Below are 23,556 nucleotides of genomic sequence, written 5' to 3'. Positions count from 1 at the left end.
AGATCATCACGTGAACAGCAGCATCGCCGCTGTTGTCAATAGGGGTGAACTCACTAATTGCTTGCATCGTTTGGTGATGAACTCAGAGGACTGTTGTCCTTATTTGCAGTTTTGAAATAAGAGGAATACTGTACGTACACAGGGTTTGAAACAACGACTAGAATACGTGCACAGGTGTGTGTGTGTGCTGTTGTGAGAAACGAACAACTTCGGTAAACTGTCGGTCAAAAGATCTTCCTAAATGGTTTAACAAATATTTTCGAAATATTACCAATTCGAAGGTGTCACAAGGAGCTGACAATGATCTGCATTTTCTGTGTCAGAAGGCTATCTAAGATTTTGTTTACCTTTTCATAACAACGTGATTACAACTGACAATCATCATAACAGAAGTTGTAACAGTACTCTCTTTGCTACTTTAAAGTACAATGGTGGACAACTGTGGCACCTCACAAACGCCAGTTAACTGTTGTGTCATTGAAAAAAATATATGAAAAACAGGAGGTACACTTTTTAATTTTTTGAAGGAATACCAATATTCTGAGTTAAGAATAAACTTCTGATAATGAGGATGATTAAATATATATATAAAAAATAATTAACATGATTTGATTTATACTTACACTCCGACGCTCTTCTAAGATGACAATAGTATTGGCATCTTAGTGCAGAGAAAGTGGTACTAGGAAGACCTTGGTCACCATGGGGGTATGAAAGGGCACCAAATGAACAGAAATGATGAACAGAAATGACAACGGGCAAGTAAAGGGAGTTAGAAAAAGTGAAGGAATCACAAGTAAAAACACTGGATTTTAGAAAAGTGAACCCATATAAAAAAGACTCATTAGTAGGGGAAAAAACATTGTCTTCTTAGGAAAGAGAAAATGGAGTTAAAATTGGGATACACAGGGATAAGGAAACACAAGGGTAAGGAAACACTAATAATAACCAAAGTGAGTACCATTGAAAAGTGAAAGGGTAATCAGAAGGAATATAGTTTTCCACGAAAAAAACAGGAAAAAATCCGACTGACATAAAAAGCAAAAGAAAAAAAAACACTGAAAATGCAATTGCACAGCAGGGAAATGGAGGAACATGAAAAACTGTGGCAATGGCAGAGAACAGTGCACCTGAAAAACAAAGGTCGTTTTATCTGAAAAGTGGCAAACTGTAGGAAGCAAGGGCGAACGCAAACCCAGGGGCCCTGGAAGCGCACGGGCTCTAAAAACCTGCGATTCAGTCTAGTGGAAGAGAAAGGAGTGTTGGATAAAGTGGAATCAACTCAAAGAATGAAATGGATGCAGAAAAACAAACGACATCTTAGCGAATAATGGAAGACTGATTTTTTTTTTTTGAATGCGTTACAGACTGGGCCTAAAAGATGTAAAAATCTAAGGATTTCATGATAAGGGGGCACAAGGGAATTTGCAACAATGAATCCGTTCAAAGCAGGGACTAGTGCTCGGAAAACAGGGGAATTTGTATATGAACTGAATCAAACAGTCACAGGGACTAGATGATCAAAGGAAAAGCTTCTAAGAACCTGAGAACAGCCTTAGGAATTTCTGGTGTTATAAATGAAGGACACAGAGGCTTCCCTATGGGACATCACAATTGGCAATGAAATGACTAAATTCATTACAGGGAACTGAAAGAAAATGATGAATCTTAAACTCTATTTACAGTTAATATGAGCTTAGCTTACAGTAGTCGGCGAGACATGAATAGGTAACTTAACATTATTTTAGGGTCACTTATTAATATTTATGAAATTATTTTCGAATTAAAACTCCGTTATTTTAAGAAATAGCTTTTCTTCACACTAATAATTTTTTTCAATTAAACTAAGTTTATGATAATAATAATAATAATAATAATTATTATTATTATTATTATTACTGACAAGGATGAGAATGCCTGCAAGCATATTTTAGCAAGATTTCCTGAGACATTAGAAGTCGTACAATAGAAGCAAATAAAAAAAAAAAAAAAAAGACATAACCAAATTGCACAGAAACTGATTTCTCGCAGAAAGAAAGAACACCTGTCTTACACACCCGTCTCTGACTAAGAGTGATATTATAGCCGTTCGCTATTTGCATGAGCCTCGTCGACGATAAAGTGATTTTGGCATTTATGCTTGCGTTTTGCTCTTGTTTACCTCGCATTCCTGCTTTGTATTCTGGTCTCCATGTAAACAAGGCAAGAATTTTTTTTCGATGTTGAAAACGAATCTCTCTCTCTCTCTCTCTCTCTCTTTCATTAAATCTTTCAGTGCTAAGGTCAATAGTAAACCAGATTAATTCAGGCCTTGTCCATTCCTTTTTATTATAACTTAGCTTATTATCTCTCTCTCTGCAATAACCTTGCTGAACAGTATACAGTGTATTAAACCATTTACTCGTCGAAAGAAAGTTAAGGCCAAGATCTTGCAGAGTTAATAATGTACAAGCCATTATATATATATATATATATATATATATATATATATATATATATATATATATATATATATATATATAAATATAAATACATATGTATATATATATACATACATACATATTCAAATGAAATGTGTAATATCTAATATCTCTTGAGTACATTAACATCCCTTGGAAGAGAAAGCTCACCTTCAGCAAGTCAGTTATTACAGTAATATATATAATAATAATACATCAATTCAGAGATGATGGTCTGGCTTCGTATTGATCTATTAATAAATCTGTCGTCACGGCACTTTCCTATCGACATTCCATTTCTGTAAAGATAGATTTTGAGACTTCATGATGAGAATAGTGTTTTTGTTTCTATTAAAGATGTTCAGTGAACCATCCTTACTCTTTTTCAAACTTACTCTCAAAGAGGGAGCTTTTTGTCTTAGCGAGTTTGTGTTGCTATAAAACCAGGACTTAATTTACTTGGTTCCGTTCATGAACCCAGAATAACTAACGCTCTGTCTCTATTCCAGGACTTATGCTTAGCAACAAGGCCCAGAATGGAAAATAATCATTTAAACACTGGTATTCTGAGATCCGTTATAACTGACAGTCAGTTCGGATATATCCAATGAGATATACAAAAATCACGATTTGAGAATACGTATGTTCTTTCGCTCCCAAAAAAATAATTCTATAATTCTCCTTTCTCAATAACTGCAAGGGTATCATTTGCGGACGACTGACTTATTGAATAATTAGACAGCACCTAAAGGCATAAGAGCAACAACTATTTGAACAGGCTTACACGTCATTTACAGAACACTGTACACGTTGGTTACACGATATCATGCTGAAACAGACAATGATTGGCGCGTTCCAACTAGACCTAATGACGACTCCGGACGGTACGAGACAAAGCCACGAAGCATTGCCAGACGCTATAGTCTTCGACAGACAGGTGGTCAGGAACTGTCCATGCAACCTTTATGCTATAAAAACTAACAGATGTCATCTAAAGCTCAATGGAAAGGGCCAATGTTACTAGGCTTTGTACAGTATGCACCTCCTAATCTACCATTCATCCGGTCATCTGCTAAATGAGATAGGTACGCTCGCTCTCTGACCAAATATTAGAAATAAATGGTAAACGGAAATGACCAAGATAATTATAGATGTCATATTCGGACCCGTACAATGTCGGACGAGTTGTCACACTAAAATCTGGGGCTTCCAACTCCAAGGGTTTCACATTACGCTTGCGTTTTGCTCTTGTTTACCTCGCATTCCTGCTTTGTATTCTGGTCTCCATGTAAACAAGGCAAGGACGTATTTGGTCATAATGCTAAATCTATCCGCAGGGGTCGTATTGTTTAGGAATCTTATTTCTTCCCACGAAGCTGGATGACGGGCGATGAAAGAAGCGAGGCAGCTGTCACCAGCGCGAACGAAACACCTGCTACAGTGAAAGCTGCTAAATCAGCTGTAACAGTTTTGGGCTTTGGCGTCAGGGAGCAGAAAGGTGTTCCCTGATGTGTCAATCACGCCACGCAGTGTGGAAATAATAATGAACCGAGGTGGGTGTGTAATGGATGTCACTGTATAGCCGGTGGTGTCTCGTGTTTGTTTTTACACCTGAAATGCCTAGATACTTTTCGTGATTAGTGAATGAGGACTAGAACGCAAATAATGTAATACCATCACATCCCAGTGCTGTGAATAAGGCTTTTCTTCGACAAAGGGTCCCGTAAGAAAAAAGAAAACGAAGTTTTAGAGTTATGGAAAGAAAATTTAACGCCATAAGAAAAACTCATTTATGAACTCAGGGAATATGGTTAATTTTTCCATAGCGTGGGAGTTAGAGAGAAGCAATGATGAAAACCAATTATTTTTCTACCTTACGACTATCCTGTGGTATAATTGCAAAAGAGGCAAGTGAAACAGTAAGTTGTAAAGACCTTGGATGTCAATCTTATTCCTTTTTTAGATTTTTCGTGTGGTGTTCGTTATATGTTCCGCATTCGAATGTCTTGGCTTGTGAAAGATAAGACTCATTCAAATTTTTATGAGTACTTCTAGTTTTATTGTTGAATTTATTTCATTGAACCCCCTCACACTGCTAGGCCTATTTTTCTGTTTGAATTAGATTCATATTCGTGATGTAATGTTCTGATATAAAATTTTGGGTGTTTTGCCTCCAGATAAATTTGTCAGACATATCCACCAAATTTTACTCGCGTTTTCCTCTGAAATTTAAGTCCTTAAAGCCTCTGGAAATCCAAGGACGTATTGGTAATTTTGAAGTTGTTGAAACAACGAGAGATAAAATCCAGAATTAAAACTGTTGATATACTCAAGACTTCGATGTCTGGCGTATAATTTCCAGGGTTTGAGTAATTCGTTCTATTGAATCTAGACAAAAGGGCCGGAACAAGAAGTTTATTATTCTATCTTTTTTCGTTAACCTTTTAGCTTTAATAGGTGACTGTCCTTGCTTGCACTTGCTCCCTTGTTCATTTAAGAGATTTAAAAGTAAATGTTCATAATACAATGAATGCCAATTTAATTAATTGCTGATACATCCGACTGGCCTACGCTAGAGAGATTTGCATTGCTGTATGCGTGTGGCCTGCATTTACAACCATCACTTATATTACAATTATATATATATATATATATATATATATATATATATATATATATATATATATATATATATATATATATATATATATATATATATATATATATACATACATACATATCTGTCAGCCTATCTATCTATCTATTCATCTATACAGCAAGAGTAACTGAGGTGGTGTATTGTTAACTGTAAGGAACCTTTCGAATTTGAAGTTTAGAGGATGACTCAGTAACGAAAACTAGAGACAATACTGACAATCTGTAAAGGCACGGTAAAGAAAAGCGATAAACTTTGAAAGGGGAACAAATGACTATAAATTTCTAAAACATTAGAATTGAATATCCACGAGAATAAAACTGGAGTTAAGGAAAAAAAAAAAAAGGTGGAGGGCGGGAGAACTTGGTCTAGGAAAAGGCTTAAGAGACACCAGCAGTCAATGAGCATTTGAGATAGGAGTTCCGAGGGGTTGGTGCGCTGAAAAAAGAGGCCACTAAACGAACGCATTCCTGTGTGAGTGCATCTGTGAGTGGTGATCTGTGTGCTAACGAACACTCAAAATCAGGTCTGGAATCGACATCTTGAATTACCTTTTAAAATGCGCCAGAAACTCTTTTCTTTAATCATGATGTCAGCCTCTTACTTAGCAGATGCCGGAAGGCAACCAATTATTTTTAAAATCAATATTTAAAGAATTCATTAAAAAGCAAGTTTACAGTGATTGTTAAATTATCTGTGATCTTTCCATCTTAATCAAAATTTAATATACTCTTTTCTTATTTAGAATTGGCATTTGTTAAAATACGAAACATACTTTTGGTCTAGACGGACGTGTTTGGAGGAAACGGTGCCGTGCGAATGCGTCCCTTTCCCCGGAAGAGGGATCTGGCCCGAGTCTCCCAGGAGGAGCCGCTGGTTATTGGAGTCGCTGGAAAGCAAAGAGAGGAACTTCCATTTGAATTTCACTCAGAAAACTTACACGTTATAAAGCCTAGATTCAATTAACAAATCTGAACACAGAAATTCCGTTGAAATTTTGTAGATTATATACATACTTTATTAAAGGGAAATAATTTTTATGTAGACCACATAGTTTGGTGAACCACCAGTCCTCCTCTTTGTCACTTTTGTCTATTTATCATCTGTTATCATCTATAAACTTATTAATATTTACTTTAAATAACATTAGAGCAAAACAATATAACCATAAAGGGGCGGTTACTTTTTAATTTGGTTGCACGAGATTGCGTGAGGAAAATGATGACTTAAACATAAGAATAATTTCATAAGAAAAGATACTCGAAAGACATTGACAAGCCTATCGTCACTGATGAATGCAGCTCCATTAACTTTTCTTTTACTGTAGCCTTTCATTTTATTATATATGATATCGTTGGTCTTTAGTGGTCCATCTCGGTCCCCTTTGCGAAATCTGCAGATCTGCCGTGTTTTTCCAACAGACTTCAGAACTAATTCTATCAGGGGAAAAGAATATTCTTATCGTTAAAACGACACATTCCCAACAAACCATATGATGTTTGAGACTGCTATCTTCTTCTTCTCGTAATCAGCATTGCGTGGGTGTGAAACTGACTTCAAAAGTTTAACTGGTTGTCTCTTGCGGTATGAGATTGTGGAGTCTTCCAGCCCTCCTATGCCCCTCACTTTGGTCAAACCGTCCTCGTCCTCCTGTTCTTCTTCTAGGTATTGCCTCATGAAACTTTCACGAACCTGAAAGGAATGGAATGGAATAAAATACAGAGTTTAGGCCAAAGGCCAAGCAGTGGGACCTATGAGGTCATTCAGTGCTGGAAAGGATATTGTGAGTAGGTAGGTTCGAAAGGTGCAACAGGAGGAAAACTAGCAGTTGCATTATGAAATAATTGTTAGGAGAGGGTGGATAGCAAGACAGAAGAAAGTTAATATGAATGGAGGTACAGTAAAAGGAGTGAAAGGGGTTGCAGCTAGGGGCCGAAAGGACACTGCAAAGAACCTTTAGTAATGCCTACAGTGCACTGTGTGAGGTGCACTGATGGCACTAACCCCCTAACGGTGACGAACATATAGGTTAACTCTATTAATTACTTGGTGCGGCCAGTTTCCTGTTTCGAATTCATAAGTGCAGGTAAAGACAAGAGAAGAGAGAAAATAGGATGAGAGTCACGGGGCCTAACTGTTAACATGGTTGTAACTAAAAATATTCATGGCAATTTTTAAATACTCATGGATATCGAACTACATGATATGGCTGTCTCAGCACGCCCTAAACTTAAATGCACACTCACTTTGGGAAGAGAAAAATCTGACGGAACTTTATGTAGCCTGGTCATGGTAGGCCTATCAGGGAATTTCTCAAATATCCTAAGCCTTAACGGAAGAGTCTCTTGAATGCCAGCGCTCTGCTCTCGCGCCTTCATCTGCTTCAGTTTCTTCAGGTCTTCGTCAAGTTCCAAGTTATCCAAGATGACAGCCACGAACAAGCTCAGCACAATCTGGAATTGGTGAATCGGCCTAAGCGTTAACAGGTTTTTTGTGCGTAACGAAGTTAAAGTTACAAATTTTTTTTATTCAGTTTGAAGTTCTACATCAAGTAGGACGATTAAAACTGAGGCAACCCTCTCAATGTTAGATTTTCGGTGTCACTGAACATGAACCGTGAGGCTAATAAGATCAAATAAGACTAAATTGTCAGTCCCTTGTTTCATTTTTTAAAATGATTTCCCGCAACTTCAGAAATTATGTGATTTACAAAAATAAATAAAATGCCGAAAGATTATCAACATTTCGAATCAAGACCTACCAGGGTAACGATGAGATGGTACATGATGAAATATGCAGCTACGAAGTATCCAATGACGTCATCAGTGTTTATCATGGTCTTAATCATCGTTTCATCCATCACGTCAACCCATCCTTCTTGGGTAAGGATTTGGAACATGGACATGAAAGCCTTTAGGACGCACGCACATTTTACACGTCCCAGAAAAAATGGAAATAAAATGGTGTTAGGCTACTAGATTATATTTGATTCAGACTGATACTATTCAATATACGGTGAATGCATCACTGAACGAAAAATGTAAACAATACTTTAAGCGGCCGAGTAAAGGCATTTTATACGGAAATATTAAAGCATAAAGTGCTCAGGGAGCAAGTTTATTATTAAAGACGTGAAGACAGCCACAATTCACAGTAACTTCACTTGCTGGCACCGCGATGTATGCAAGTACAAGAATGGCGCCTCAGTACTGTCGAGAGGAAAACGTAAAAACTACAGCTATGGCAACTGCCTTTCATAAACGTCATTCTTACGTTAGTGAAAGTCTCGAACTTCTCGTAATCGTCCAGGAAACAGAAGAGCTGCATCGATATGGATGAAGTGATGAGCAGGAGGCACATGGTGAACAGAATCAGACTTCCCAGTTTCTTCCCGGGACCGAAGATCTTGTAAACAAAATCCTCCAGAACCGGAGACGCTTTGATCAGGCGGACGACTCTAAGGACCTGGCAAGAGATCGGGAGGCTAGGCTGTGACTTCATCCCAGTTTAAGTTTTAGGTGAGTTCAGTTCTGCCTACAAGTTTCTCAGGATGCCAGAGTCGAATTCGTTTCGCTAAATTATTTATTAAGCTGTTTGTAAATAATAATAATAATAATAATAATAATAATAATAATAATAATAATAATAATATAATAATAATAATAATAATAATAATAATAATTTCATCCTAAATACATTTTTACTTACATTGCTAATATTCAGAAAATAATAACTAATCATGTTAATTAAGTCTAAATAAAGGGTACATATTTTCATGTCTTCCAAAACAATTAATTCGCAACATATATAACAAAATAAGGTTTAAAATCTCAGTGAAAATTCTGTTGACAAAAAGCGAAGATATTAAGACACAATGAACGTACAAAATTTCATTAGAATTGTTAAAATTCTCTCTCTCTCTCTCTCTCTCTCTCTCTCTCTCTCTCTCTCTCTCTCTCTCTCTTAGGAAAGAACTTACTTGGAAATAAGTGAGGGCAGACATGAACAGAGGCGGGATCAGCCTGAGACTTGTCCCGACGGCCAACAGAAACTCAAACTTGTGAATAGCAAGGCACCAGTAGCCACGAAGTCCCAGGCACCACGTCTTGAATATAACTTCCAGGTTGAAGAACAGAGTAAATCCCACCTGTTGAAACATTAGTGAAAGTTACTTTATAGATAGATAGATGGACAGATAGATGCTATTTTCCAGGCTTGATAATTATATTCCTGAAACTGCTTCCACTCATGAGTTTGATGGTTTAATTTGGTATTCAGTGCATGCCAACATGGCAGAGGCCAGAATTATGAATATAAATATTTTCCAATGGAAATTTGTAAATTTAACAGCTTTTTTGACAAACTGATACAAACTGTCTTATTTCGTTTTTCCAGCTGGTTTTTTTTATCTCTAAATTTGTTCTCATAAAACTTTAAAGTTTGGGCTTTTCGCAACTTAATGATGAAAAGCTCTGTGGACCTTCTTGGAAGGGATTATTATTATTATCATCATTATTTAGAGGATGAACCCTATTCATGTGGAACAGGCCCACCAAAGTGGCCAATGACTTGAAATTCAAGCTTCCAAAGAATATGGTGTTCATTAGGAAGAAGTACGAGGAGGTAAAAGGAAATGCAGAAAGAAGAGATCTCACTTATTAAAAAAGAACAAAAATTAATAAATTGATAAAATTGCACTAAATGCAAGAAGAATAGTATTAGGGTAGTAGTGCATTGCATGTTTGCTTGATCTTTTGAATTTCCAATTGCACGACATCCTCAGGGAGGCTGTTCCACAGTCCAATGGTGTGAGGAATTAGGGACCTCTGGAACTGAGAAGTTCGACAGCGAGGAACATTTACTGCATATTACTGCTGCTGTTCAGCGAATCTGGTTGCTCTCGGCAGGTAAAGAGGATCGATTGTAAATGTGAACAGATTTGAGCATTGTCCTCCTACCTCCATGTAGTAATAATCCCGGTAAAACTCCGATCTGTCTCTTCCATCGTGTTTGAAGCTGAGCGAGGCAGCAGCTATCGCGTTGGCAATGATGGCGCCCATGATGACCACGTAAAAACTGGCGCTCACGACGAACTTCATGCAGCACTTGGGAGCCCAGCCTCTGGGTTTGTTGTCATCCACGTGGAGCAGTTGCCAACCGTAGTCATCTCCGGACAACACCTGTTATGGAGGATTAAGGTTAATGTAGGACTACAGATCATTCCTGTGTCTTTATAGGACTTTTATCTAAATGTCAAACCTTGGTATCAGGTATAACAACCTTTAAAAGAAACACACACACGCATATATATGTGTGTATATATATATATATATATATATATATATATATATATATATATATATATATATATATATATATATATATATATATATATATATTGCTTTCTAACCTCCCATACAATTTGAAAATTAAGAATTTCCCGATGACCTTCACCTTCTCAATATTAATGTACCCCCTTGCACGAGGTACTGAATGAAAAATTCAAAAACTTCGCTAAATATATTCTCGATTTATACCTAGAACATAATTATAAGGCACTAAAATCTCCTCTTCCCTCCCCAGTTCTTTACCTGGGTTGTCGTCTCCTGCTGGAGCTGTCCTCCCCTGAGTCCCCAGATCTGCTGGAACTGAACTCTCATTTCGTTGAAGGTCTCGGTGATGACGGCGATGAAGACGTTCTTCACGAGCCACGAGAGGAAGAAGATCATTGTGGTGAAGAAGAAAGTTGCCCTCCAGCCCGGCAGCGAGTCGATGGCTCGGTACATGATGAAAACCCACCCTTCCTGAGACGCTGCTTGATACACCGTGAAGATGCTTGTTGCTGTGAACATATGGATACAAGATTAAGATTAGACTGCGCTTTCGAATCAAGAAGAAATGGTATTCAAATGAGGGAGAGAAGTGGTTAGTAAATGCGCTTCTTTGTCCATATACCAGCTATCAGAAACAGAACTTTTTTACGGATTTCCATAACGCCTGTCAGATAAGCGTCCACTCAACTAGTACAGTAGCTATTATTGTAGTAAAGAATGGTTATTCAGTATCTCAAAACTCAATAGAACTAATTAAGAGTAAGGACAGTCTTTTACACATTTCAAGCACGCATTTCAGTGCACACACACTACATTTATACATACATGCATACATGTATATGTACATATATGTACATACATATACATACACATATTACATACCAACATAAATCTAACTAAAACCTTCGTGCTAATGAAAAATTAAATTTTTTTTCCAGACAGAAAGCGGATGTGACTCGGACGAAAAATTACGATAAGTATTTAAAAAATTTGGACAAAAGCAAAGGTCATTAGGACGGGCAACCTAGTGCCCTCTTCTAGCCCAGACCCAGAGAAAATTAGGATAAGGAAAAGAAACGTGATTCATTGTAATCAGTTTCCTACATGTACCGTTTTGAGTTTAACTAGCCTCAACGATTTCACAAGGTAAAGCCTATAACTCTTGCGAACTCGGATAATATTTTATTTATGAGTCTAAGGCTAGTCCAAACTAACAAAAAATTTGAGGCCTGGTCATTTACCAGGATTAGGAAGATAAAACCAAACTACGATAATAACACCAAAAATCGCTCCTCCCGGTCCTAGTCTTAGAAGCCGAGAAAAGAGAGAGAGAGAGAGAGAGAGAGAGAGAGAGAGAGAGAGAGAGAGAGAGAGAGAGAGAGAGAGAGACTTACCGAATTCATCGAAGCCGTTGAAGCCGCTGACTTTCTTCGCCAGTTCCAGAGGGACGCATTTCATCCCCTGGGGACACTGGTATCCGGAATCCATCACAGTTGAGCAGAAGGTATCTGGGATGGCAAGGCTATTCAGGGTGATATTCCTGTCATAAGAATAAAAATACAAAGTAAATTGGTAGACTAATAGATTAAGTTCAGCTTGATACTGACAGTTACAGTTAGGAGAATTTTGCAATGATTATTAACTGAATATAATATCAAATATGGTGGTCAGTGTGTGATATATATTTTATATATATATATATATATATATATATATATATATATATATATATATATATATATATATATATATATATATATATATCATTAAGCAGAAGGAAAGAAAAAGAGGGGAGACTAAATTGGGCAGCTGTCTTTAGCGAAAAAGTGAGTCTGTTGGATTGCTCTTGTTAAGTGACGATAATTCTGCTTAGAAAATAGATAATTTACATGATTCAGGAAATACAGAGTAAAGCAAAGAATCCTACATTCTGGAAGAGCTCGAGACTTATAGAGCGCTTGTGGGATTGAGAAGCCTAAAATATGTGACGAGGCAAAGAAGGTCTTAGGGGTAATGTCCAATGTAATAGCTACAGAAAAGCAAAGGACAGTGACCTTACCACATATTTTTTTATGCATCCAAGTGGAGGTAAGAATCTGATTATTACAAGTGTTAGGGAGGTATCATTTTATCCAAATCTGTCAAGAAGATTGTTAAGTGAATAGCCTGCCCAGAAATACTGTGATACTCCACACAAGGACTGATAAATCCCACATAACTCTGAAACAATTGCTCAAAGAAGAAGTACCAGCAACGCCCAAAGGACACAGCTGAAACTTACGCCACATCGGTGTCGTTCTTAACGCAGTGGTTCCTGAGTTCACCAAAGAGCTGGACTCCCAGCAGACCGTAGAGGGACATGAAGAACAAGAAGAAAAGGGTGACGTTATAGATCTGTTGACTGGACCGCCTGAAAGAGGAATGGAAAGGAGGTTATCTCAATTTGCTGGTCTTGTTTCAAATCAGGAGGGAGTCTGCCTTCTGTGCGCTTTTTCTATCTCGCATTTATTTGGTTTCTCCCTCCTGATAAGTAATATTTTCTGTTAGCGGCATGCATCTCTTATCACTTTCCACAGAAGAGATTTTTATCACATCTGCGCACTTAAGAACAATAGCTAAAACAAATGTTCATAAAAATTATGAAGTAAATTATATGAAGGAGTTGAATTCAGCAAATTGTAGGTGATGAATTATTCTAAGAAGGCAACAAAAAAAGTTTAAAGTTATATATATATATATATATATATATATATATATATATATATATATATATATATATATATATATATATATATACTTCAAGCAATTATCAAGACGAAAACTTACTTTAAAATCTGTTTGAGCCTATTTTTGGGCATGGAAAACTTGAGGAAAATGCGAATAAGTCTGACAACGATGAGAGGCCTGGGTGATCGCAGCACTGACAGGTAACTGTGTCTGTCCACCAGTTCCGTCATCTCCTCGAATATCTGCAGGATGATGGAGATCCACAGGAAGAAGACCATGGTGGCGTCGTACTGACACCATCGGTCTTTCAGGTAAGGAACCTCTCCCTGCGGGGTGCAAAACGAAAACAAGTGACGATCTGTAGAAGCTGCGATAGTATAAATGCATTTCAGCTATTTTGGTTCTGTGGTTTTGATGCCTATCAATGCAAAGTAAATAGCAAGGAAGAAAGTTTCATACACACATGAATATATATATATATATATATATATATATATATATATATATATATATATATATATATATATATATATATATATATATATATATATATATATATATATATATATATATATATCATATATATATATATATATATATTATACAACACACACACACACACATATATATATATATATATATATATATATATATATATATATATATATATAAACCATAAAGAGAGATACTACTGAAGAATGGTAACTAATTTTGTTTTTAAAAGCAGGTGAAGTAAAACAGCCCTTAAATACATCTTCCTACGAATTTTCCTATTAATGAAAAGGTTAAAATCCAGCACAAGTAATATGACATAGTTTATCACTGTGAACAGCTATGTTAGAGGTCAGAGACTGATGGCGGCTTAGTTTTACACAGGTGAGATGGATACTATCGCCGTTAATGAGAGTAATGAGATTCAGGTTCAACGAAAGAAATAGAGAAAGTAAACAACGATGGCAAAGAGACGGATCTAACTGTCTTATACCTAACTTGAGACTACCGGGCGCATATAACGTACGATAACATACATAGCGCAGATACATGACAGGAAAGCGGATATTAACGTAAACTTTCTTTTATAAAGATGAATAGCGATTGGTGAATATACATATAATAAAATATTATCACGTTGAAACCGACAGTCTACGGAATGCACCCACCATTTTTCACTTACAGGTAAAATTAGGATCTCTTGTTTTAGGAGGTTTTCGGGATTTCGGGACAAGTTTGATCGTTCACGGGAAATCCCGGGATTAGGCATAATAACAAATACCCTATACAAATCATTATCTCCCGGTACTTTTCGAATTTCATACTACATATTATACATTTTTATTCAACTGAGGAAATTATAAATCGCAATATACACTGAATTACCTTATTAATGAAAAAGACATTAGTTTGATTTTATGGATCCATATATTTATCAATATATTTTATTTTCACGGTGTAAGAACGTTGTAAGAAACTAAGCACCTGGTTGTAGTTGAACTTGTTCACTGCAGCTCTTCTTGAACCTTGAAATCCCTCTTCCCCGGGCTTTTTTTATACATTATTGAATGTAAATCATACAAAAAATATGAAAGTGAAAATCCCGGGATTTGAAACCAAATCCAGGGAAACAAAACGCGGCTGAATATGGCCGGGATCCCGGGAAAAAAATCCTACAGGTGATATTGGTCGAAATTTAGCACTGTAATCCAGGGTCAACTGAAGAGATTTAGTTTATGATTTAAAACGTGGCACCATCAGCCCAAATCGATATCTTAGCTATCAGATAAAAAGGATATGTCTGCGGGCGACTTTGAGACTTGTAGATGAGTAAAATCACTGAATTCAAAGTGCATACAGGATACTCCAGTGACGTCAAAGGGAAATTCGAGCGAGAAGCAAAGCTTTGCTGGGTACTACTTAAGGCGATCTCATCGAGGGCGATCTCATCGAGGACATTTGGATCCATCTGCTGTACGATCTTCAAGTATGGTCTCGTGAAGTCTCCAGGTCTGCTGTATATAGCAGATGAGACTAGTTGTCATGCATTCAGACATGGAAAACTTGCGTAACATTGTAATGATAATGATGCTTACCTTTGGGTCTGTGATTTTGCGTGTTATTACCGAAGTCCAAGAGTTTGGATTCGTTACTATTAGAGCTCATAAAGTGAACAACATTATATTTCTTAAAATTGACCCTTTATCTGCCGAGAACAACCAGATTCGCTGAACAGCAACACCAATATGCAGTAAATGTGCCTCGATGTCAAACTTCTCAGGTCTAGAGGTCCTTTATTCCTCACACCGTTGGACTATGGAACAGCCTTCCAGAGGATGTTGTGCAGTTGGAACTTCAGAAGTTCAAGCGAAAATGCAATGCATTACTACCCTAATACTATTCTTCTTGCATTTTAGTTACACTTTTATCTATTTATTATATTTTTTCCTTTTGTAATAAGTGGGATCTCTTCTTTCTGCATTTCACTTTACTTCCTCTTCCTTCTTCCTAATGAACACCATATTCTTTGGAAGCTTGAATTTCAAGTCAATGGCCCCTGTGGGCTTGTTCCAAATGAATAGGTTTCATCTACTGGATAATAATAATAATAATTAATAATGATTCGAATGCTAACAATAATCAACAATATCACAGACCCGAAGGGAATGACTGCTGCCATTATACTTTGACACTACTGGGTATGGCTTTTTGTCATATGCAGGTCTTAGATGGTCGACAGGTGCGAAAAATCTTGTAGTACTCCGAAAACAGACATATTAGCCCTGTCGTGTCTTTTCAAGTATGAAACTGGTAAGTCAGGCATTTAAATCAAGCTGGTAAAACAGATCAACTCCGAGAAGATTTCCAGCATTATAAACTGGGTATATGTGCTGTCAGTTGGAATGGGTAAATGCGTTTTGAATGTGGAAAAGCATTTGATATCTGGCAAACAAGACACAAATCTGTATAGAAGATTTTTGCCGAGTGACTTCATGCTATTAAGAGTAAAAAGATGGTGAAGTACAAATAACCTATTTAAATTTAACTATAGATGTATTTTCATGTAAGTCAAAAGACTTTGATAATAATAATAATAATAATAATAATAATAATAATAATAATAATAATAATAATAATAATAATAATAATAATAATAATAATAAAAGTAGTGAGGAATTTTCCTCCTTCCCTTGTGCCTCCATACCTTGAGTATTCCGCGGGCCTGCATCTTGGCAATCATCTCAGCTGTGAAGAGGAAAGTAATGACAAGGTCGGAGCAGAAGGTCACATACTTGAGGCTCGGGTACAGCTCCTTCGATCTTGGGGTATTAGCGGAAACAGATACCAGAGAAACCAAAGAACACACTCGAAGAATCCATCTCACCCACGTCTGTAAAAAGAGAAGATGTTACTAATGTAATTATTATTAAAAAAACATAAATAATAATAACGAAATCATCACTTCTCCTTACTAAATGATTTTGATTAACGGGTGTTGGACCAAGACGCCGTTGCATAAAAAGATGCAAAACGACTATTTTCTAGAGATTCTTCACGACTCTGTGGAAGTATGCAACCAGGGGCGTCATTTGAGGAGGGGGGGCTGGGGGGGGGCAACTGCCGCCCCAGACTCAAGTTGGCCCCCCCCAGCCTCAACTTGCCCCCCCTCACACGCCCAAGCCCCAAGAAGTAACAGCAGCGGGTTTTCCATTATTCCTACCGGAATTCAAATGTGTCACCACATTAAGTTATATCTATCTATCTGTCTGTCTGTCTATCTACCTATCTATCTATCTATCTGTCACACACAATGTTTGTCTGCCTATTTTGCTGAAATACCTTGCTTATGTGGCTTCAAAAAGCACATAAAATAGCTCAGAATTAAAAAAACCTAGCTGGTTAGGCTCGCTTGCTCTGCCAAACCATCTTTGCCCCCAACAAAAATCTGAAATGACGCCCTGTATGCAATGATATAAAAATTACATACTCAGTCAAAAATTACATATCATAATTATATATATATATATATATATATATATATATATATATATATATATATATATATAATAAGCATATACACATATATTCTAGAGCTAACAGAGATGCGGTAGAGGGAGGTAATGTTACTGGTTCTTATAGTAAAAAAGTAATTATTTTATGATAAAAGAAAATCTCGTAGGAGAATATCTAGACGGGAGAGCGACTGGTTTAATATAAAAATTAGTCTCAGACAGAGAGGAGTTGTACTCTGAGGCTATTCAGTAATTGTAAGGATGAAGTAATAAAAGAAGTCAATGAAAAAGCATATGTAGGTTCAGATTTGTGAGTGGAATATGGAGTAATTTTGACACAAGATCCGTTGTTAACTGATGACGATGAAAAGTAACTAGAGGTAAACGAATGAGTCTGAAGAAAAGGCGAAGAACATTGGAAGTAAATGATTATAAAACTTAATTTATGAAAGCCAAGCAAATGGAGCGGTGAGTGAATGGTTAGCATTAATAATGCAAATAAATGTTAAAGATAATGAGAGGATAAGAAAAAGTAAATTACAGATTGGGTGAAATAATCAATGTGACAAGCACTGAAGGGATCACTAAGCCTATTATCCTTGGTGCACTGTAGGCATTAACAAAGATTTTTTGCAGCGTGTGAGGTACACTGACGGCACTACCCAACTGTTGTTGTCACCTACCTTGTTGACCCACTCGATCTCGGAACTCTCATTCAGGGTCTCATCCGGGCCGTAGTCGGCCAGGATGGGCTCCCCCCTGAGACTCTGCTTCCTCCCTAGCATTTTCATCGGGAAGGCTTTCTCTTCCTCAGTGCCCGGCGCTCTCTTCTTCACGCTTCCGCCCTACGCGCCATCTGCAGACAAGAAGAAGAAGAAGAAGAAGAAGAACCTTCTTAGTCATAACGTAAGCCGAGCCAGTCTCTCTCTCTCACTCACTCGGATGTTTGACTGGATTAAACTGATTATCAGTTAGACCGTGGAAACTTGGAATTGTTTTATGATAGTCCAGAATAGTATTTTAACAAGAATATGAAGAATAATTTTACAAGAGAATATAGCAAAAGACAAAACAGCAAGATATAAGATTGTCACTATAAAATGATAACACCAAAACGTAATATTTTGTACAGTGAGCGGTGTGCTTACGTCTCACCCAAAGCGAGCAAAAAACTGCATCTAATCCTTAAAAATGATTATAAATTCCTTGAATATTTCTGCAAGCTTCTGTTCGTAGTTCGTATCAGTATCCTACCTCTTCCAGCTATGCATAGTTTCATTTAATTTTTAAACAAAGCCACTGTAAGATATTTGAGTCTTTTTTCGTCAACAGGAAAACTTAGAATTCAACAGGATGTTACTCTTTACTTACCATAACTAGTAGTATTTTACCTATTTAGGGTTACAGCAAATGATGTACGTTCGACGTGAGGGTGCCATACAATGTACACCGCATTATGCATTAACGGGAATGTACTTCGGTTCATTCAGTAGTGCAGCCTTAGAAACTAAGAATGAAAACGTCTGGCAAGAAACAGACTTCAGGCAACAGAGCAGAAAGAAAACGTGATGAGAAAATTGCTAGACTGCCGCAAGAGTCCAGCCATCACTTAATTACGCAAATCGCACAAACCAAGTGGAGCATCTCTCTCTCTCTCTTTTATCTAAACCACAGAAAATAAGATCTCTCAAATTTGTTATTCAGTTTCGACGTATGAATTATTACCGTAACTTGTAAGATTTGGCAATGTATTTCATTGTAATGATGTCCATTACGTGTCAGTACTAAGTATACCTTAGTTTTACCAGACCACTGAGCTGATTAGACTTATTTTACGTGGCTAAGAACCAATTAGTTACTTAGCAACGGGACCTACAGCTTACTGTGGAATCCGAACCACATTATAGCGAGAAATGAATTTCTATCACCAGAAATAAATTCCTCTAATTCTTCATTAGCCGGCCGGAGACTCGAACTCGGGCCTAACGAGTGCTAGCCCACAACTCTATCGACTCGCCTAACGAGGACTTCGTGTCAGTACTACTGTATGAACGTCATCTATACTAATCATCGTCTATGTAAAAAAAAAAAAAAAAAAAAAAAACCGCGAGGAATCATCTCGCTGTATTTTAATAGCCCTAAATGTATATGATCATCAGAAGACTGCCTGTTTTAGAATCAGTCTTATGTTTCTCCTTTTCTATAAAAAGACAGTTAAAAAAAAAGGCCCTCCAGATGAGGCAATCTTAATTCCTTTCCTTAGCTTCAACCCGCCAATTTTCAATATCACGTTTACTGACTTCCATCATTAATGACTTTGCAGCAAGAAAATCAAGTGATGTCAAAAAAGCAATATTGAATTTGATAACTTCAAGAAGTTTTCCTTGCGCAGCCGTTAAAAATGCTGATTTCCAGTAACATATAAAAGCATGGAACTAAAACTTTCAAATGAAAGAAAAGGTATATTTTAGTCACCAAGATGATGTCAATAACTAAAGTCACAACTAAACAGGCCACAGAAGTTCCTCCTCTTCAATAATATTCTTAAATGGAATTCAGTTGTTTTCCAAGAAACCCACAAATTACTTTCGTCCGCTCCCTGTCACCCAGGATGGGAGGGAAATTCTTCTGACTGAAGACTGAGTCATTCAACTGCCAAATGCCTCAGTCATTAGAAAATGTTGGGGGTTGACCCTCAGTCGAGACATAAGTCCAGTTGCCAGGCGACGAAGGGTTACCTCACATCTCTACATTACTTATCCTCTTCAAAAGAGGAACTTTCTAGCGACAGCCAGTAAGTTTCTTACTGAGAGGTATACTTGGTTTCCACTATTCTTTGTACAATGCTGAGTTGCCTGCAGTGTTTGACCCACCTGGCAACCAGTAAAATTGAAATCATTCTAGGAGAGCTTTTAATCAGGTCAATGGTCTGGTTAAACTAAGGTATACTTAACTTTTTTCTTTCACCACTGGTTAAACTTGCGTTTAGAACTGTCAAAATGGCATAAAAGTCTGTGGTGAACTACTTAAAAATACTTGTTTATTCACCGCCTCACTACCGAAATGCGAAAAATTGCTCCACTTTCTATACCATCGTAGGATTTGGAGCTATCAGTATGGATAATTAAAACATTTCCATACTGTGAAGCAAGTTCTGAGTTGCTAGATGTGCCGTTTTAACTGATGAGATGTCTACCATAATTCACCGCTGGCTGGTCTTCAGGGAGTTGTGACAATATTTCAAGAACAACCCTCACCATTTGGAAAAACAAGTATCTGTGTCGTTAGTTGTTAACAACAAGTTAACAACCATGGTAAAACTCACTTTCCCGACGTCGATTATCATAGTTCTTGTCAATTATCAGAGTTCTTGTCGATTATCATAATTATTATTGTCTATTATCAGAATTCTTGTTGATGATCATAGTTCTTGTCAATTATCAGAGTTTTTTTCGATTATCAGAGTTCTTGTCAATTATCAGAGTTCTTGTCGATTATCATAGTTATTATTGTCTATTATCAGAATTCTTGTTGATGATCATAGTTCTTGTCAATTATCAGAGTTTTTTCGATTATCAGAGTTCTTGTCAATTATCAGAGTTCTTGTCGATTATCATAGTTCTTGTCAATTATCAGAGTTCTTGTCGATTATCATAGTTCCTGTCTATTACCATAGTTCTTGTCGATTATCGTACTGTAGGTCCTGTTTATTATCATACTTCTTGTCAATTATCAGAGTTCTTGTCGGTTATCATAATTCTTGTCGATTATCATAGTTCTTGTCTATTATCATAGTTCTTATCTGTTATCATAGTTTGTCCTTTATAACCAGTTTACAAAAACCAGTCAATCAATCAACCAGTAATCTCTACGTGTACCGGAGACAGAATTCTTTATGATACGGAAGCCAAAGCGGCGGGTAGCCTTTATCTAGCCCAAGCCCGAAGGAAAAAGGACAAGAAAAGGGGAAGGAAAAGAACAGTGGCTTAGGAAGACAGATAGAATTAGGGAAAGAATTCCGAAGCTTGGTGGAAGAGGGGAAAGAAACCGTCACTAAATCTCCCTGAGCGGGTGGAGCTTCGTATCCTAAGTCTAAGTGAACTAACTGCAACAAATGACTCACGTCCGGAATTAGCGTTTCTACACCATTTTCTTCAGCAGTTCATATCTTCAAGTCCTTCAGCCTTAGGGGTAAAATAGTCTTTTATTGAGTGATAGCGGAAACACAAAAGTGTTAAGAAAAGTCAAAGTTAATTCTTACTTCCTAAAATGGCATTCAGTGTCATTTACGTTAAGAAGCGAATGGCAAAATACTGTCTGAATATGATTTCCTTTGATTTCGTTGTAAGCGGATATCCGGTATGAGCGTTAGTTCAGTTTAGAGTATTTGCTGTATTCGACAGAGAGAGAGAGAGAGAGAGAGAGAGAGAGAGAGAGAGAGAGAGAGAGAGAGAGAGACTAAGGATGACGTAAGTTACAGCGAGATGCTTTTATGAAAAATTACACGGTGCTATATATTTATTTATTTACGATGATTTAACAGTGGCCGCATTTTATGTCCCTACAAGGTACAGAGGCTTTAGTTTTGAGATAAGGTCACTGCGATGGTAGTATACTATGTTACAAGGCTTATAATAATTACGGTGTCGCTTACAATGTGCCCTGCAAGGCTCAGTGCAGATGTTACTATATGTTCTTAGCAGCGTCCCGTCGGCCACAGCTGCATTGCCTTCTGCATTTTTCTTTTATCCTGTAGCCTTTCCTCGTTTAGTTCTTTAACCTCTTTAATTTTACCTTCTTACATATTCTATTCTCAGTTGAACAGAGAGGCATAAGTCCCCTAAAGCTCATCTGCACTGAAGATGTCAGCTTGTAACCAAATATTCACTTATAACACAGCCACACAGACGCTTATCATATTTCACCACTTGTCTCCTGTTACATGACATATAATAATGTCATTATCATATAATTTCAAATATTTCCACAATGACCTCACTGACCTTGGTCCACCACTTCGAAACGAATTATAATTTACCGTTTATTTCTGTAATATACGGAGACCCTTCCTTGGTCAAAGCAAATGTAACACAACAACCCCACCTCCAAAATATCGGGTATGATAACGTTTTTCATAATCTAACCACAGATCTTCCACTCGATATGTGCCATAACTATTTCTTTAAATATTCCCATTTTGAAAAGAAACAATAACATTGTAATTTCAACAACTTAACGCCGACATCATTTCGTTTTGCACTATTGGTACACACAGGTAGCAGAAGGTGTACCGTATATTTGATATGGAAAAATAACTAAAACACAAAAAGATACATTTTAACGCTGACTTGATCATTTAATCCGGAAGCGGACCGATGCGGACGCGGAAAGTATAAGCAGTATAGCTCTTTGCACTCGAATGCCGTCGAGCTAAAAATAAATCACTCGGATGATCCCTGTAAGTCCGGCAGTGTGACTCAGTGGTACCATTTTATAATAATAACGTTCCAGCTAAAAATATCCATCACACCAGATATATATACTTGCTTATCAAAGTTTGTTTTGCATTGGTTCAAAGCCACTAGAAATCATCACTGCAAGCCAAGCATCCCGACGCATAACAAAGTCGAACTGGGTCACAGGGTGAGTTTGGGAAGCGCTGAATTCTCTTCTTTCTCTTCCCGGGAAGCAAATTCCCGAGATGTATATTGTACTACTGTAATATTGCACCAGCCCCGGTTTTTTTTTTTTTTGCCATGCCCCTAGGTTAAATTATGTTAGGTTAGATCGGGTTAGGTTAAAAATGGAGTGTTGCTCCTAATTTGCGTGTGGGAATACATAACGAGATTATTTTCAAGAAAATTCTATGGTTAGTTTTTAAGACATGGCGTCCCGCTTTTTTCAGGCAAAGTTCTCATACTCGGTTACATCTCCGAAAAATGCCACCCGGGAAAGCATACCATCAGGATTATATAATCTCTTCCTCATTGTTTCCTCTCTTATTCAGTATCATTTCCGAATCTGGTTCCTTGTTGCTCTTTCCACTACTTTTTTTTAGGCGTAGTCTTTCTTGAAAGCAATTCTTACAGAACGCTGATGCGCATGTAGTATCCGTTTCTAAGACAGTCTGCCTCTCTGATTTTCTAAATCTCATCTTGTCCTCACGGTTAAAACTCTGATGGAAAAGACGAAAATTGTTGCTATGATGACTTTTAGTCTCTTGGGCCGACAGCTGTTTCAGCCATAAGTTCAGGACGATCATTAGGCCTATATTAGTTTGGCGCCGGAACTGCACTCCAGTATAAAGGTCAGTACAGTCGAATATTAAAGATTTAGAACAAGAAACCGAATAAAGGCGAAAAACAATAAGGAAATTT

The 23,556-nt window shown here is 37.2% G+C and overlaps 1 protein-coding gene across 4 annotated transcripts in view; it reads right to left on the bottom strand.

Moving 5' to 3' along the window:
• The window catches only part of na (sodium leak channel non-selective protein na), a 45,782-nt gene that overhangs the window by 19,498 nt on the left and 2,728 nt on the right, over window positions 1–23,556 (bottom strand). For all 4 annotated transcript variants that reach the window (XM_067130175.1, XM_067130173.1, XM_067130176.1 and 1 more), the window contains exons 2-14: window positions 17,863–18,035; window positions 16,372–16,557; window positions 13,275–13,501; window positions 12,730–12,858; window positions 11,843–11,988; window positions 10,707–10,957; window positions 10,074–10,295; window positions 9,095–9,262; window positions 8,389–8,580; window positions 7,877–8,026; window positions 7,362–7,568; window positions 6,605–6,807; window positions 5,891–6,004 (exon numbers count right to left, since the gene is read on the bottom strand). In XM_067130175.1, coding sequence (XP_066986276.1) covers window positions 5,891–6,004; window positions 6,605–6,807; window positions 7,362–7,568; window positions 7,877–8,026; window positions 8,389–8,580; window positions 9,095–9,262; window positions 10,074–10,295; window positions 10,707–10,957; window positions 11,843–11,988; window positions 12,730–12,858; window positions 13,275–13,501; window positions 16,372–16,557; window positions 17,863–17,970 — 2,303 coding nt within the window. In that variant the 5' untranslated portion in view covers window positions 17,971–18,035. The remainder of the gene's footprint in view (window positions 1–5,890; window positions 6,005–6,604; window positions 6,808–7,361; window positions 7,569–7,876; window positions 8,027–8,388; window positions 8,581–9,094; window positions 9,263–10,073; window positions 10,296–10,706; window positions 10,958–11,842; window positions 11,989–12,729; window positions 12,859–13,274; window positions 13,502–16,371; window positions 16,558–17,862; window positions 18,036–23,556) is intronic.

Source organism: Macrobrachium rosenbergii, chromosome 28, assembly GCF_040412425.1.
Source record: "Macrobrachium rosenbergii isolate ZJJX-2024 chromosome 28, ASM4041242v1, whole genome shotgun sequence".
NCBI classification, from domain to species: Eukaryota; Metazoa; Arthropoda; class Malacostraca; order Decapoda; family Palaemonidae; genus Macrobrachium; species Macrobrachium rosenbergii.
Note: the sequence above shows the minus strand (reverse complement) of the source record. Positions and strands in the feature narration are given on the sequence as shown.